The 17,830-nt window shown below is 50.7% G+C and overlaps 1 protein-coding gene across 1 annotated transcript; it reads right to left on the reverse strand.

Annotated features, from left to right (window-relative positions):
• Positions 1–4,130: 4,130 nt before the first annotated feature.
• On the reverse strand, positions 4,131–9,137 carry Crabp2 (cellular retinoic acid binding protein 2). Its single transcript, XM_032898122.1, is given in 5 exon segments — positions 4,131–4,463; positions 4,808–4,924; positions 5,112–5,152; positions 5,155–5,292; positions 8,213–9,137. Coding segments are annotated over 5 exon segments (417 nt in total). The 5' UTR covers positions 8,283–9,137; the 3' UTR covers positions 4,131–4,412.
• Between the last annotated feature and the right edge of the window lie 8,693 nt (positions 9,138–17,830).

Genomic DNA, 17,830 nt, shown 5'->3' on the forward strand with positions numbered 1-17,830 from the left:
ACGTGGTGGGTGGGGGATCGGAGAGGCCCTTGTTACCTGCAACACTGTTGAGTAAGGAAGATTTACTCAGGTAAGACAGGGAAAGAGGCTCTGCTGGCTGCTGGGACTGTGGTGGGGCAGGAAGCTGGAGCTCTCTCACAGTTGAGTCAGGTGGGAACACCCTGATCCCATCACCCTAGCCAGGGCTGTAATTTCCCTGTCATCCTAGCTGTGAACAGAGAGCCCAGGGAAGGGGCCAGAGGTACAAACCTCTCAGGAAGTCCTTGACTCTCAGGAGCCTGCAATCAGATTGAGGAGCTCAAGTCCATGGATTCAGACCCCAGGACACCAGGGGAGGGCAGCATAGGGGCCATGTTGAAGGCTGGGGACAGACAAGGTAGGAAGAAACAGAGGAAGCAAGGCCTGAAGCTGACTTGTGAACTCCAACAAGAAACCAGTGGGAGGACGACCCTGTTTCTGCAGCCAGTCCTCAACAGACTTTTCCCCGTTTGTAAAAAACAGAACTAGGTGTCCCAGGGCCTTGCTCAGCACATGCCACTCTCAATTCCTCCCATCTGTAGAGGGAGGCCACATTTTCCGCCATTCTTTTCTCCACCTTGGGTCAGACATTGGCCTCCTGCCTGTTCAATTGCTTTCCTTTCTCTAACCCAATTCCTTCCTAGCAGCCAAATAAAACACCCCAAACCTCTTTTAAAAGCCTATGACCTGGCCCAGAGACTTCCTGTGACCTAGGAGAGGAAGCCTTGGACATTGAAATGGCAATGCACTTCCCAGAGCCAAGCTGAGGGAGATGGCTGAGGGCCGACAGGTGGAGGCAGCAAGCCTTGAGGAAGCCAAATGTGGAGTGGGTGGGGGGCCACGTAAAGGTCTTCGAACACCAGTTATATTCCATTCTGGACATAAAGAGACAGCTAAGGTAATTTTTGCTTTGTAATTTTATCTGATTTTGTTTCTGTTTTCAGAGCGCTGCTGCTGAAAATTTGGGCTTTGTACAGGCTAAGCATGCACTCTATCAATAGCCTACATCCACTCCAAACCCTGGCTGTTTTTTCAGACGAATCCTGAAGTGATAACAGTTATGTTTTGCAGGATTTCCCTAAAATTGCACAGAGTGAACTAGAGAAGTAGAAACACGCACGTGTGCGCACACACACTCTTGGTGTTCTGAAAAATATAATATGCTGCTTTGCAGCTTAGCACACGTGCTGTCCAAGGGAGCTGTTTTATTATGGTGTGTGGCGTGTGACTGAGGGTTGTACATGCCATGTGCACACGTGAAGGTCAGAGGACGACCTTCGAGAGTTGGTTCTCCTTCCACTGTGGGTCTCAGGAATCAAACTCAGTCATTAAGTTTTCATGGCAATCGCTTTCACCCATGTGGCTACCTCATTAGACCCTTTTCACTTTGGAAATTTTATTGTTTTGTCTCTCTATGTAGCCCTGGCTGTCCTGGAACTCCCTACATAGACTGCTGGCCTTGAGCTCTCTGCCTCCTGAGAATTGAGATAAAGGTGTGCACCCACACGCCTGGCTGTGTGTGTGTGTGTGTGTGTGTGTGTGTGTGTGTGTGTGTGTGTTTGCAAAGTTTCCCTGTGTAGACCAGGCTGGCCTCAGACTTGCAGGTGATCTCTCCTGCCTTAGCTTCCCATGCTGGAAATGTAGGTTTGCATCATTAAGCTTAGCTGGATCCATCATTTTTGGTTTAGCTTTGTCCAGACTGAGTCTTGTGTAGCCTGGGCTGGCCTCAAATGCCCCGTCTTCCTGCCTCTACCTCCAGCGATCCAGCTCTAAACCATCATTTTTTGAAAGCTTCGTAATGGTGAGAGTCATGTGTTTATAAACACTGCTTTGTGGATTACGAGTGTTGGAATCACAGTGGCCTTCATGGAAAAACTTCCTCCTCCCCTTTGGGTTTCTGAGGAATGATCAGGGTCCCACCTGGTCCTTGGCAATGTGTGACTCAAGGCCCAGACTTGACTCGTCCCTGAGCTCTGTCCCGTTGATAGCAACTAGTCCAAGGATGGCCCTGCAGTCCAAGCCGACCGTAATTGAGGCTTGGGATGTGAAGAGGTGGTGGACCCAGGAAGAGTGTCTCTTGTCAGTGTGCTTCAGGCTGTACTTTTGGAAGCTTGGTTGCATATGAAGCTCATTTTGACAAGGGGAAAGTGATCCATGACAAGGTTGAATGTGACCAGTGCACAAAACTCAGAGATAAGCAAGATAGACAGACGGGGAGAGTCGGTGATGTCTTTGAGGCTTTAGGCCCAGCTTCATCTGAAGCTAGCTAGACCCAGGTAGAATTTACCAGTACATAAGTCAAACATCATATGAGTTTGTGGGGCTCACTTTGGTTTTTGTGGTGGTGGAGATGGAACTTGAGGCCTTGCATTTGTGTTCTGTTACTAAACTACAGTCCCAGCCCCCAATTCTGTGATCTGCTCCCAGTACTAAGGATTGAACCCAAGGCCTTGTATACACAAGGCAAGTAAGAACTCTAGCATCAGGCAAGCTATGCCCAGTCCTGAGTTGGTTTTTGTTGTTGTTGTTGTTGGTGGTGGTGGTGGTGTTCTTCCTCCCTACCTCCACCCCCCGTGCCTATGTGTGTGCGCGCACACACACACACACACACACACACACACACACACACACACGTATGAAGGCAGACACAGACCATGACACAAGTGGAGATAAGAGGACAGCCTCAGGTGTCAGTTTTTATCTTCAACTTTGTCTGAAATAAGTTCTCTTTCTGTTTTGCTGGTCACCACTCTGTACACCAGGCTAGCCCATGAGCCTCCTGGGATTCTTGTCTCTCTCTGCCTCCTACCTCCCTGGAAGAATGCTACCACATCCAGCCATACTGCGTGAGTTCCAAGGATCCAAACGTGGGTGATTATGCTCCTATAGCAAGCACTTACCCCTGTGTCACTCTGAGACCAGTCACACTACTTAGGCTGGCTTCAAACTCACTCACTGCTTCAGCCTCCCAAGTGCTAGGATTAAAGGTATTAGCCACCATGCTTTGAAACAGTTTTGTGGGCAGTAATGGTGCCACACACCTTTAATCCCAGCACTTGGGAGGTAGAGAGGTAGGATGATCTCTGAGTTTGAGGTGAGCCTGGTCTACAAAGTGAGTTCCAGGACAGCCAAGGCTACACAGAGAAACCCTGTCTCAGAAAACAAAAATGAAACAAAAGTGATAGGGGCTGAGAAGCTGACCTGGTGGTTGAAAGCACATGTTGTTCTTGCAAAGGACCGGGGTTCGATTCCTAGCACCCACATGGGGGCTCCCCACCTCCCCAGGTACCAGGCATGCATGTGGTACACGGACAGACATGCATGCAGGCAAAGCAGTCATACACAGAAAATAATAAAATAAAAATTTAAAAGATGGGGGCTGGAGAGATGGCTCAGCGGTTAAGAGCACCTGACTGCTCTTCCAGAGGTCCTGAGTTCAATTCCCAGCAACCACATGGTGGCTCACAACCATCTGTAAACAGATCCGATTCCCTCTTCTGGTGTGTCTGAAGACAGCTACAGTGTACTTATATATAATAAATGAATAAATAAATCTTTAAAAAAAATTTAAAAGATGAAAAAAAAAACCTACCAGTGCTGTGTTTTAAAAAGAAAAAAGGGGGGGGGCACACAAAATGCTTGGTAACTTGCCTTGTCACTCTCTGGACACTTCAATATCTACTCTATAGGTTCAGGAGGGACCTCTAAGGAGCCTGGGAGATGGGAAGCCAGGAACAGAAAGGGCCTGAGGGAGCTCTAGAGGTGGGGAGGAAAGACAGTGGCAGATACAAGGTCCTGGCAGGCAGGAGACCTTTCCCTGAGAGACCTAGGCAAGGTCAGCCTGTGGGTGTTAATGAGCTCATCTGGAACCATGTGGGAGACCAGTGCATGTCGCCACTAGGGAACACAGGTGAGAGAGTGGGAGTCAGCTCCCTAGAAGCCCATACTCTGATGAGGAAGACAAGGCTGGGAAGGGAATAGAGGAGGTACTCATGGCAGGCAGGTAAGGCAGGGTCTGTAGCTGACCTACTGTGATGGTGCCCTCTCCCATTACACTTCAGACAAGGCTAAGCTGGGCCATTGAATACCACTGCCAGGGAGCCACAGACGGATTTTACATTTTAAAACATTTTAATAAAATTAATCAATAAATATTCCAAATCACTTGGACTACAAGGATAAAGAGTAGAGGCCAGAGAGACAGTCTCTTCCAGGAAGGATCCTGGTATGGAGCTGGGACTTCTGACCAGGCAAATGGAAGGGTTCTGAGCTTTGGTAGTCTGCCCCTCTCTGGCATAGAGAGTGACCCTCAGGAGTAAGGGGAGAGCTAGTTTGTAAAATGGACATGGGAGGGAGGTTTGTGGCCTCCAGAAGAAGTTCTTGGACATAGGCACTCACTCTCGGACGTAGACCCTGGTGCATACAACGTCGTCCGCTGTTATGGTCTGTAAGGATAGAGGTAGTTAGCTGGTGAAGCACCCGGGCACCTTGCTTATTATAGGAGGGAGGGAGGGGATGGGAGGTAGAATGTGGTGGTGGGGTGGGGGTGGGGGACGGTTGCTAGGGATCAAGCAGAAACCCACTTTCTCCTGGAGTCCAGAGGCAGTCAGGGAGAGAGAGCCTGCTGGAACACTCTGAGCTCCTCTGGGCATATCTTTGTTGCACCCAAAAGGGTTGGCATTTCCAAACAGCCCCCATTGGGAGGATGAGGGGTGTGGCCAGAGCCTTGAGCACAGACCACAGTAGGAAGCAGGGGTTCCTCCAGGAGGTGGGATGGGGCAGGACTCACCAGGATTAGCTCTCCATCATTGGTCAGTTCTCGGCTCCAGGAGGTTTTGGGGCCCTCCCCCTTCAGAAGCCTCTGTTCGCACACCATTTTGTTTTCACTCTCCCATTTCACCAAACTCTGCAAGAGACCAGGGACCCAAGAGCTCACAGTAGGGCAGGTGAAAGTGAAAGGGAGAAGAGGAAGACCCCTTTCGAGCACCCTGCACTCCCTAGGGACTCCTTCCTGAGAGCAAAGAGTCTAGGGAAACTAGACTCTGAGAGGCATGGCAATTAGATGCTGTGACTGGGGACCCTCCTTCCCTCACCTTACAGGGTCTCCCATCCACAGTCTGCTCCTCAAATTCCTCCCGATCTTGAAGTTAATCTCCGTGGTTCGAACAGTGGTGGAGGTTTTGATGTAGAAAGTGTCATCATTCTCCTGTTTGATCTCCACTGCTGGCTTGGAGGCTGCAGCCACAGCAATCTTCCTCATCATCATGTTCACCCCTGCAGGGGGAGGAATGGCCCTGTCACCCCCTGCCATGAGACAGCTGGAGCAGCTCTGTGTGAGCCAGTATGGCCTGGGTGTGTGTGGTATGGGTGGGGTGGTGATAAGGGAGGGGGCGGTGAAAGGCTATAAATGGAAGGAGAGAGAAGGTTCCAGACGAGGCAGAGAGTACTACTATCCAGGTTATATGGCCCCACCTTGTTGAATCAGTAGGTGGACAGGACTCCCCAGATTCCAGCAACCCATTCCTAGCACCCTTAGGGGCAGCTTCCCCCCTCTGGCCTCTCACCATTGGGTTTGAGACCGGTTGAGGTAGGCTTGTCGGTTACTAAGTTCCCTGTGCCCACTTGCAGGGTAGACCAGGCAAGCAGGTTGCTTCCTTCTCTGCCCCAGCTACCTACCCTGTTCTGTTAGGTCTCTACACTGGTAGGTCTTTATTTGCACAATCCCTGCCCCTCCCAAAACCGAGGAGCAGATTCTCAGCAGAGGAAGGTACAGGTGAAAGCGGGGTGACCCTGGGCTTAAACTTTTCTGACTTTAAATTCCTCAACTGTCAAAAAAATAGATTTTTCTAATTGTCCTATGGTTCCATGTTTAAGAATTTAGGGTACACAAGGCCAAGTACACATTCATGTTTTCTGGAAACTTTTATTTTTTTTTGGATAAAAGCAAACACAATGAATGAAAGAGCCACAGCCTAGCAGGGCGGGGCATGGTGGTGCACACCTTTTGGGAGGCAGAGGCAGGGGGATATCTGAGTTCAAGCTCACCAGCCTGGTCTACAGGGTGAGTTCCAGAACAGCCAGGAATATACGGAGAAACCTGACTCAAAAAAACCATTAAAAAAAAAAAAAAAAAAAAGCCAGGACACAGTGAAACCCATTATTACATGCAGGCGATATATACAAATAAAAAAGAAAAAGCCCAAACTGGGCTTGAACAAAGTTTCCTGCACCAGACTCTCTCTGCAATGTCCCAGGTCTCTTTCAAGGGAAAGCTCTGCTGTCCTGAGGAGAGGAAGGGGGAAGAAAGGATGGTACTGTCCCACCCCCTCTCTGACATCATCCAAAGGCCTTCCCACTCAGCTTCTGTGTATTTAGAGTCTCTGTGTCCTCATATACTTTCTCTTCCCTGTCTCCACCCTCTAGTTATGAAGGAGAGTGTCCCTCTGCTGGGATGACCAGAAGGTAGGGGCACCAACCTCTCCAAGCCTGGTGACATGATGGAGAACTAGCCCTTCAGGGTGCTACAGGGGACAAGACACTGCCACTGTGCTAGGTCCCACCCCACCCCCATATACTCACATATACTCATGCATCCTATAGCTCTGGGTTCCTGAGAAGAAAACTGGACACTTCACTCAGCACCAAAGCTGACTCACCCAGTCTCAACTGAAAGACCTGCCGTGTTTGCAGTGATTATCATGGTGAGCCCTGAGACTCCTCCATAAAATGGACCCTGAACGGAACTGTGGAGTCTTCGGAGGCTGTGTTCAGAGGAACCCCACCTCCCTTAGTCCTTGGTGCCTGCAGAGCTGGGGTCCTGGCTCAGCTGACCTTGGCTGACACAAGCAGTTTGTGTAACAACGGGTCTGTTTGCAATCTACGCCCTAGCAAGTCGCGTGGCTCAGAGAGACCCTGCAGGGAGGACAAACATTCTGAAGGCAGACAATAGGGTTGGGCCTTTCTCTCCAGCTGGAACCTGGGGGTGATGCCAGGCTCCCACATCCAATGGGGAGAGGGGCCAGAATTCAGAGCAAATGGGGGAAGGAATGGTAATAGATTTTCTGAAAATGTCTGTTCTTAGATCTTTAATTTCGCAAGGGCGGAGCAAGAAAAGTGGATATGACTCTAAGAATCATTGCGGTTAGCTGACACAAAGAACTAACAGCAAGGAAAGATGAGAACGGAGGCCCTACTGCCCTCACGACATTCTTTTTAGCTCCAGATTCACTTTTGTATAGTTCCTAGCTCTTCAAGGATATCCCCTGTTTCCCCCCAACCCGGGCTCCCCTCCACTGCAGAAATGGAAGGCGTCTGACCCTTAGGTTCTAGGGTAGTTTCCACAGCCTGGGGCGGTTAACTCCATCTCTCCTCAGATGTCTCTCCTGCTCTATACCTTCTAGCCCAGTCCCATCCTAGAAGGTAAAAGAAGTTGGGCAGGGAAAGTCTGGGTGGATTCTGTGTTCCCACCCTTGGCTAACAGCCCAGTTGCGCAGGGTGCAGCTGGTCCGTTGGCTAGGAGGGAGGCAATCCTAGACTTTCGGAAATGGGGATTGGTGTTTCACACGACGACATTTGTTGAAATCCAAGAAAGTGGTAATTGTCCGGAGCGGGTTTTAGGGCTTTGGAGCCGGATGCTGTAGGAAAATATTTGTCTCACAGGTGGGGGTGGGGTGGGGAGACTGGAGTGGGAAGTGCAAGGTGTGGGGGAGGGTCTGGGAGGTGAAGTGGTGGACCACCTGGTGGGCGGAGCCAAGCGTTGAGGGTAATGGACCTGTCGCCCGGATTGGGTTACTGTTAGGGTACGTGGAAAGAGCTTGGAATGTCTCCTAAGGGCTCCCTGCCTGAATACTGGATTCTCAAAGCTCAGAGCCAGGTGTCCTGGTCAGCAGGTCCAGGCGCCGAGGCTAGTCAAACCTTCCTGAGACTAACCTCGTGCTCTTGGTTTTTACTTGATTCACAGGCTCTGAGTCACCGTTGAAGCTGGCACCGGTGGGAGCCCAGCCTCAGAAAGTAGGATTTAAGTCTTGGGCCTAGTGCCCCAGGACCCAGGGTATCCGGCACGCCCCTTTTCTGGGATGCAGACTCCCAGGCACCCACTCCCTGATTCGGCCTCCTTTCGTTTATTTGGCCTCAGCTCTAAAGACCCCAGAGCCCTTTTTGCCCCCCCCTTCCCAACTCATGAAAACCTCCTTACCCAGAGCTTTTAGCATTTCTTCAAAGTTTTCCGATCGGATGATCTTCCAGTTGCCAGAAAAGTTAGGCATAGTGGCAGCAAGGTGGCTTTCTCTTTAGATCTTCAACTAGAATACTGGACGCCGAGTCCTTTAGCCTAAAGGTATCTTGCTGTCCCCTTTGCAGAACAGATCCTTCCACCTGGGAACCAAGCCGCGTGGAGGACAATTGCACAGCCGCTGGGCGCCAGAGCTCTAGGCTTTTATACCCAGCTGGTGCATGAGACGGCCCCGCCCCCGCCCCGCCTTCCGCACCACCTGGGGGCCCTGCTCTGTGACCACTTCACCCCCATCCTTTCCGGAATCCCGCCTGTTTCTAGAACTGTGGGTGGGTCCAGGGTTCTCTAAGGGCCAAGATACCCTTCTCCCGCATCAGTAGGCGGATGGGGAAGCATCAGAAGACAAGAACGAGGTTTGTGCCTCTGGCAAGCCCAGGGCACAGTTAGCCTGCCTGGGTCATGGTTGCTCCGGTCTCTCGGCCTGCAGGGCGAACACAGGTCCCATTTCACCAGCCCTCTACTAGTCCTCTACCAGACTCGGTGCTCTGGACAGCTCGGCGCCAGACATCTGGAGACCCCACTCATGCAAGAATTGGGGCCCCGGCAACCAGCAGTCGAAATGGACCCAATGGAACAGCACGGAATTCAAGCGTTCCTTTGGGTGACTGGGAGGTGCCGCTCTGTTCTCTACCCCTTGACTCAGCCCTGGGTTCGAGCAGTGCCTGGGGACGCCTGAAGTGAGCACAAGGCAACTCATTCATTCCTCTCCAAACATTGGACGGACAATGAAGGGTTAAGCAGGAGCCCCCGGCTCGAGGCTAGAAGGGCAGAGGTCACAGCCAATCACTTGACACGACTCTTTATTAAGGCGCTTTCTCGGTGGCTATGCTTCCCTGGGCCCCCTGGGCCATGAGGGGGAGAAAGAAGCCAAGCCCCCCTCCCCCGCATGCCGCGGTGCCACTGGCGTTGGGGGAAGGCTGGCTGTGTAGGGAAGGGGTGGGTCTGAGGTGTCCGGGTTCAGAGTTTAAAGTGCGGCGGGCCAGCCTCTCCGAGGGTGATTTTTTTTTAAGTGGGTGAGACCCTAGTGGAAAGGCGGAGAGACAGGAGCAGAAAGGACAGGCGAGACCTCGGAGGCATGCGGGTAACCCAAAGCCAGAAACCACGCCGCCGCTCTATGCTGCAGCTAGAAGCGGTTGCCCTTGCTTGGGCGTTTGCCCCCAGCCTCCCGGGGCCCTCCCTGTAGTCCCCTCAGGATCTCAAATAGGATCCCCGCCTAGCCCCTCCTTGTCTAGGTGACCAAGTTTGGAGCAGGCAGCCCTGACCTGTGAATTGGGGACTGACAGGCTTTGGTGGAGGGTCGAACTGAGCTGAGGACAGAGCCTGGAGGATTAACCTCAACCAGAGGCCAGTGTCAGGCCTACATCGAGGCAATCCCAACAATGGAGTGTGGAAAACTTGAAAGGATGAGGGAAGAAGGCTACCTCTCAGAAGGGCTTCTGGATCGCTGCTCTCCCCACCCCCTACCCTGCTACCAACACTCAGAAGGGAGTGGGACATGTCAGCCTGAGTCTGGGACTCTAGATTTTAAAGGAACGCTCATTTAGGGATGAGGGAGCGTAGGAGGCATAGGCGTCTGGAAGAGGCACACGGGTCTAGCAGTTTCATCGTTGCAGACTGATGCTTAGGTGGGGAGAAAGGAATCCTGGGAGTGGTGAGTACAGGTTACAACCCTCCCCGCTTCAGTGTAGCTTTACTGTGGGCACAATGAGATGATTTTAGGTTCTGACTGCGAAATCCGGCTTCTAGATCAAGAAATGAGGTAGGTGTGGCCTGGGGAAGGAACAAGTCAAAATACAGGAGCCTGCTTCTCCCCACCCCCACCCCCAGTGTCCCTACCTCCCATACTGGTCATTGTGTCCCACTTCCACTTCTCCAGACCCCTGGAGCCCATAGTCCACTCTCCTACTCAGGTAGCATTTTCCCTCTCACAAGAGAAAAGGGCAGGGCAAGCTCGCACTTTTCCAAGAGCCTTGAGAACTTTACCCATGGTCATCAGGATGACAAGACAGCCTAGGAAGGCCTGGGATGGTAGTTGAGAGGAACACAGGCCAGGTGGAGAGTCCCACAGAGGCTAGAGCCTGGGAGGAGATTCCCTCAGGTGGCAGTAGGAGCCCTGGGCCCACTCCTTCCCTTTCTCCCCACCACCTCCCTCCTCTAGCAACTAGCTAGGATTTCCAGAGACAGAAAAGACAAAGGGAAGTAAGTGGGACTGGGCGGGGAATTCTTTCCAGATGTGTTTGTGGTTTGGCAGTTCAGGGCCAGAGCTCCAAGCACCCCGACTTTGCTGAAGGAACAAGGGGGGGTATGCTGACTGGCTAGGGCTGGGATTTCCAGCCTCTGGCAGCTCTTTTATTCCAAGGGAATAGCAGACATGAGCAGCTGGAAAGAGACACTGAGGGATGACTCCTAGGGAGGGCTAGCAGCAGTGGATGGGGTATCCAACTAACAAAGGGGCAGGGGCTAGCTAGTGCCTCAGAGCTGTTCAATGGGAGGAGCTGCCACCACTAAGAGCCTCAAGCTCAACTACTGGCTTTAATTTCCCACTGGGATCAATAAGGAAAGGAATTTCCCGGTGCCTCTGGTCTTTTAATTATAACCAAATCTGCTGCAGATATGCCCCAAGTGACCCCATTCCTGTGACCATATAATACCGCCCTTGGGGCCCCCTCTCCCGACAGGAGTTGCAGACACAATAGGGAAGCAGAGGCAAGCAGAGGATGGAGTGGGGAGCAGACAAGCGCAGAGTGCTTTGCTCCATTGTGTGGCTGGGAGGAAGGTGGTCTCAGGCTTCCAGCAGAGGAAGAGAAATGAGCTGAGATGGCAGCAAGGAACAAGAGGGTAGACTGCTGTAGGGCTGCAGTATGGGGCTTGGATCACTAGGGTTGACTGGGGATAGGAAGAGCAGGAAAGTTACAGGATCCCCACCTCACCCCCAACCAGGAATAGACTCTTCGAGGTCAGTACTGTTGGAGGGTTTTGCTGAGTGTGGTATTATTGTCTCTACTGGATCAGTGTTGGCCTGGACTTCCAAAGTAAAAGCCAGTGAGTTTGGGTCCGACATTTCTACAGGAGGTGAAGGTAGTGTTCTGAGTCAGAAGAAAGGCTGGCTGTCATGCAGGAGAGTTGGGTCTCCTGAGCCCTTGCACCCTCAGGACTACCACAGAGAGCCTAGAGCTACAGCCTATCTTTCACTGAGGTCCTCCAAGCAAAAGGGACTCTTTCTTGTACTCTCTGGGTCAGAGACCCAGCCTTTGTCATTGTAGCAGGATGAAGGGCAATAGACCCCCAAAGCTGTAAGACAGGCTCAGGGACTAGAATGGTAGCACCCCACCTTCCAGAAACATTCGGGTACAGAAGGGAACTTTATGAGAACCAGGAAAGGAGGACAGAGGACCCTGAGAACCCTAAGTTTCCAACCAAAGGCAGAAGATGCTGTGACCTGCAAGGCCAGCCTGGGGTCTGGCAAAGGGAGGCAAATAGGACCAGGAAGACAGCATAGGAGGCTGAAAAGAAACAATAGGAAAGGCTGAGGCAGAAGGAGGGGCTACCACAGGCCAGAAGAGGGTCTGTGCAGCACCCAGGCGGGGCCTCTGTTGTTCTTGGCTCTACCATGCTTTTCCCAGCTCCAGCTGCCAGCGTTCTCCTCAGGGCTGGGCTGGGCTGGGCTGGCTGAGCCAGGAAGGCAGGAGGGTGGGGTAGGGATGCACTAGCTGAGGACGTGTCCAGACTTAGTCTCAGTCCCCTGCTGGGAGACTGACCTGCAGTTACACTCTGGTTGGCTCTATGGTCTGGTTCCTAGAACTGTACCCATCTGCCAGTGTCGCATTCAACCTTAACAGCCAGGGTAGGAGTGATGGGGCTGTGGCCACCGGCAAGTTCAACAGGCAGGACAGATGGCACCTGAGGAAAGGGGACTGTCCTGAAAGACACATGGCTCTAGATAGCCCAGCCTCCAGCTCTGCTGCTTTGCCCAGGGCACTGGGCCTGGGGAACCCGCAATCCAGTCACCTCCCTGGTGCTGCCTTTCCTGCCCTAAGAGTAGGAACAAAGAGTTGGGATCTGAAACCTTCCTCTGATTTCCCATGCCACTGAGATGCTGAGGTTCAGAAGAGATAAAGGCAAGCAGCCCAGAATCTGGGGTCTTCCCCCAACCCTTGGCATCTTCAGTCAGCAGATAAACGGGTTACAAGATTTTACTTTAGGGGTGGAGGGGGCTCAGTGGTTAAGAACACTAGTGCTGGGCTGGAGAGATGGCTTAGTGGTTAAGAGCACTGACAGCTCTTCCAGAGGTCCTGAGTTCAAATCCCAGCAACCACATGGTGGCTTGCAACCATCTATAATGAGATCTGATGCCCTCTTCTGGTGTGTCTGAAGACAGCTACAGTGTACTTATATATAATAAATAAATAAATCTTAAAAAAAAAACAAAAAAAAAACCACACTAGTGCTATTCTTCCAGATGACCTGGGTTTGATTCCGAGCACCCACATGGTGACATGGTGGCTCACAACCTTTTATAACTCTAGTTCCAGTAGATCTGATGCGCTTTTCTGGCCTTCCTGGGTACCAGGCATGCATTCAGTGTACAATATACATGCAGTCAAGCACATGCACATAAATAATGCTATAGTTTTTAAGAAAAAAAAAAAGAGTTCAAGTATCTGGTGCCTTAGTCAGTCCAAGGTCATCTTCACCTGACCTGGAGCAAAGCCAGAGAGTGGATGAATGAGCAGGGTGGGGGAGGACACTCCCCACCCCACCCCCACCCCCCACAACCCTCACACACTCACCTAGATCTAATACTATGCTCTGGGCAATATGAACAAAATGAGTGAAAGATGTATGAAGTGGCAATTTCTGATTTTCCTTCCTCTGGGCACCAGTTCTGGAAAATGTTAGCTGTCAAAGCAAAACTAAATTGCTCCACAACCACTCCAAACCCCTACTTCGTCTGGTCTGTCAGGGTTCCAGGCTGCCTCACTCCCAGTGGGCACTGAACTTGTTAGCCTAGCAGAGTATGTATGCTATCCAAATGGTGTCCCTAACTCTCTCCTGCCTGCCACTCCTCTACTAACTTGAGCCAAGCCATCTAAATAGGAGCTTTGGAATTGAGAATTAACAAGAACATTTCCTTGGGGAATCAAAGAGGCTTGTTTTTCCTGAATTTTATAGCTGCCAACCATGCTGTTACTCTCAGTCTTGGTCTCACACCTCCCAAGCCTTGAGCACACAGGTCTCCCTGTGATCTGAGTTGTCACTGGTAGCTGGCACAGAGCCAGAGATGTTCAAGGACAGGACTCCTAACAACACCTTCCTACCTACTCTTGCCAGCCAAGGGCAGCCAGGCTGGATTCTCTGGGTGCAGGCTCCCAGAGCCATGGCATAGCACTCCTGCCCTCTTCCTCTTGAGTTACAGTCTAGGGTCTCTCATAGACTCTTTAAGTAACCAACTGTGCAGGCTAGTTTTATGTCAGCCTGACACAGACTAGGGGTGTCTGAGAAAAATCTCAATTGAGAAAATGCCACCATAGGATTGGGCTGTAGGCAAGCCTGTAGAACGTTTTAATTAATGATTGATGTGGGAGGGCCCAGCCCACTGTGGGTGGGGCCACCGCTGGGCAGGAGGTCCTGGGTTCTATATGAAAACAGGCTGAACAAGCTCTCGGGAGGAAGCCAGTAAGCAGCATCCTCCATGGCCTCTATGTCAGCTCCCACCTCCAGGTTGCTGCCATGATTGAGTTCCTGTCCTAACTTCCTTCAGAGATGGACAATAAATGTGGAAACATAAATCAAATGAACCCTTTCCTCCCCAATTTGTTCCTGTCAGTGATTTCATCACAGCAGTAACCCAGATCAAGTCACTTAGCTGAGCAGGATTCCACAGGGTGTAATCATTGGGCATGGCCCTTGGGGAACCAGCTGCTCTGGCATAGACTCAGTGTACAGCTTGCTACTCAGAAAGCTTGGGCCAGGATCCCAGGCCCTGGCCTGAGAAACCTTACTCTAGGCTAATATTATACATATGTCTTCTGGTCAGTGCCATGGATCTGTCTACCCTAGTCTTCCCTAGAGTCTCGCTCTTGAGCACAGAAGGGTACGTGGGACCTAAACACTACACTTCTATTCAGTTGTGTGCATGAGCGTTCATGGTGCACATGTATGTGCCTGTGCAAACATGTGGAGGCCAGAGGTAGATAGTGGGTGTTTTGTTTGAGACAAGGTCTCTTTTCATAGCTTTGGCTATCCTGCAACTCACTATGTAGACCAGGCTGGCCTTGAACTCAGAGATCTGCCTGCCTCTGCCTCCTGAGTACTGGGTTTAAAGGCATGCACCACCACACCCAGCTTCATATTAAGACAGGATCTCTTACTGAACCTGGCATTGCTTCAGCTAAGCAGTTTGGCTGGCCACTGAGCTCCAGGTGGCCTGTCTGCCAGTGCTGGTTTCAGGCATGTGCTGCCACACCTACCCTATATATCCATGCAGGGGATCCAAATAGCATGCACCTTACCAACTGAGCCATGTCCCTGGACCCCAGAATTCCTCACAATATCGTTCATGTACATTCCCTGGAAATCCTGGGCATTCTTTGCCCCTTCTCAAAGGGGGATAGGGTTGATAATGTCCCTAGTAAGACTAGAAGTCATATATAAAAAGAGAAACTTGGAAGACCCCAGCATAGCTAAGTGATGGGAGATTAGGGGCTGAGATTGCTGCAAACCCATGCAGAAGTTCTTCAGGCCTGGTTCACTATGGCAATGAGTCAGCATCCATGTAAAAGCTAAGCTTTTCCTGGCAGTGCCACTAGGTGCCACTTGCCCTGATGACTGCACAGAGGGCCTGCAGCCAGGCTCTATCCTGGACCACAGCTGCCTGGGTGCACCACTCTCTGGGCACAGACACCAGCTCAGAGTTCTTTGGCAGAACAGGTACAGGGGCCTGAGGAGGGTTACAAAAGCCAGTAAGCCTGGGGATTAAATAGCTGCTTACCATTCTGAACAAGTACAACCACGTGCCTGAAGTAGAACTTACCTCCCTCACAGCAGCTAGAGGCAATACTACACTGGTGTGCATCCGTTCTCTGCTCTAGATCCTACGGTGGTTTCCCATTCAATGCAGTGTATAACCTCAAATCCTTCTAACGTACAGCCAGGCCTGTTACCTGCCTATGTCTCCCTTCCCTTCTGACCTCACCTACCCTTTCCTTCCTGACTTACTCTGCTCCAGCCATGCAGACCCTCTTGCTTGTTCCTTAAACACACAAGCACAATTCTGCTCCAAGGCCTCTGCAGCTGCCATGTAGCTGGCGGTCTTCCTCTGGATATTTACATAATTTGCTTCCTCTTACCTTTCAGTTCTCTGCAGAAATGCTGCCATATCAAAGAGCTCCTCCTAAGGCAGGCATACGCACCATTGTGTGTAATGCACACACACGCACACCCCTTCTTCGTACCATTTATCACCTTCAACTGCAAGCACCTCAGCATCTCCTGACTCAAACAAGATCCATGTACTCACCTTGACTGCAGTCTTGGGTTTCTCTCCTTCCTCTCCCCTCTAGCTCATTCTCTGTAGCCAGGCAGACCCTGAACACCAGGAACTACAGGTCTCTGTCAACACAGCACAGCTCAGCATCTGCCATGTTCTCAGTCTGAGTACTACAGACGCCGCTCAGAGCAGGGTACCAAATTGCTACAGTGAGATGTCACTTCCTCCCTGTGTTTGTTCATTTGTATGTGTGCACGCATGTGTGCAGGTGCCATATACTCTACAGCTAGTTCCTGAGGGCTGTGAGCTGATAGGTGCTGGGACCATCTCACAGCCACCCCCACCCCCGAATAAATCAGTCTTTTTTAAAAATCACAACAGGACCTCACTATTCAACCCTGAGCTAGCCTGGAACTATGTAGAGAATGCTGGTCTTGAACTCACAGGGATCTGCCTGCCTCTGCCCTCAAGTGCTAAGATTGTATGTGTACATGCATGTAAAAGATGAGGAAGCAAGTTATGTAAAAAACCAAAGGAAGATTGCCAGACAAGTGATAGATGTAGGCCTCAGAACAGATCTGTGCTTGCGTGTTTAAGAACAAGGCATGGCTTTTTTTTTTTTTAAATAGATTCACTTTTGGGCTAGCTCCACTTGGGAGGCAGAGACAGGGAGATCTCAGAGATCAAGGCAAGTCTGATCTACAAAGTGAGTTTCAGGACAGCCAGAGCTGTCACACAGACAAACCTTGTCTCAAAAAAAAAAAAAAAAAAAAAAAAAAAAAAAAAAGAAAAGATGTATTTTGGAAAGCCAAGAGCCTTTAATCCTAGTGGAGGCAGAGTAAGACTCTTGGGTCTGAGGCCAGCTATGTCTACATAGTGAGTTCTAGTCAGCTGGGGACCACATCGTGAGACCATTTCAAAACCCCACACCTCATGATCTTCCAAGGTTACTGATATGAGCCACCAAAACCCAACCTTGCAATGCTGACTCAAAACCTTAGTTTTTAGGCTCAGGTCTCTTTAAATCTGCTAAACTTGTCAACTACTGGCTACCTACAGTTGCTCAGGGAGCCAGGGCCTAGCCACCTTATCTTTCTGAAACCCTCTTTGTTGGCGAATCCTCCACTGAACTTTGTTCAGAAGTATTCAACACATCTGTCCTTCTCTTGTCCCAACCTCCAGGTTCTGCTAATGCACCTACTGCAATACTCACATTCTCCTCCCACTCCACAGATGGCTCATTTTCTGGCCCTTCCCCAATGCAGATTCCCTACAGCAGACAGCATTGTCTTAGAGAAATACACACCTGCTCATCTTATTAACCAGCATTAAATCTTGGCTCTAGACAGCAAATGGGTGGCTCAGAGAGGTTTCCTAGCTTTACTTCAGGGCCAAAGACAATACCATTTCCAGTGTCTCGCACACCGCCCAGTACAGAACAGAGGCTGGTTGTAGAACCTCGTATCCTGCCAGATGCTACTCAGATGCCAACAGCAAGGCAGGGAATTTAGGCCTACTCACCAAATCTGATTGCCAGTGTAACCTCTACCTCCTTGGCCTGGGAAAGACCAATCTCAACTGTTAGAATACCACCTTGAGGGGCTGGAGAAATGGTCCAGTGGTTAAGAGCACTGGCTGCTTTTGCAAGAGGACCTGGGTTTGATTTCCAGGACCCAAGTGAGAATTCACAGGTGTTTGTAAAACCAGTTCCAGGGGATCTGATGAACTCCAGTGGCCTCCATTGGCACCAGGCACCCAAGTATACAGTCAACACATGTAGGCAAAACTCTCATACACATAAGCAAAAAACCCAGCCTAAAGTGACATGCTGTACCTCAAAGGCCCAGCAAGTTGTCATGAAGGATGGCGGTCTTACCAACCCCCCTACCATAATCAAATACTACCCATAAAAACCAAGGTCAGAACTCAGGATTTGATATTAAAACTCCAAGAATAAAATAACGAAATGAAAGTGTGAAGGGATGGAGACATGGCAGTGTTGCAGACTTGTGACTCACCTTTAGGAGACAAAG

Source organism: Rattus rattus, chromosome 3, assembly GCF_011064425.1.
Source record: "Rattus rattus isolate New Zealand chromosome 3, Rrattus_CSIRO_v1, whole genome shotgun sequence".
Lineage (NCBI taxonomy): Eukaryota > Metazoa > Chordata > Mammalia > Rodentia > Muridae > Rattus > Rattus rattus.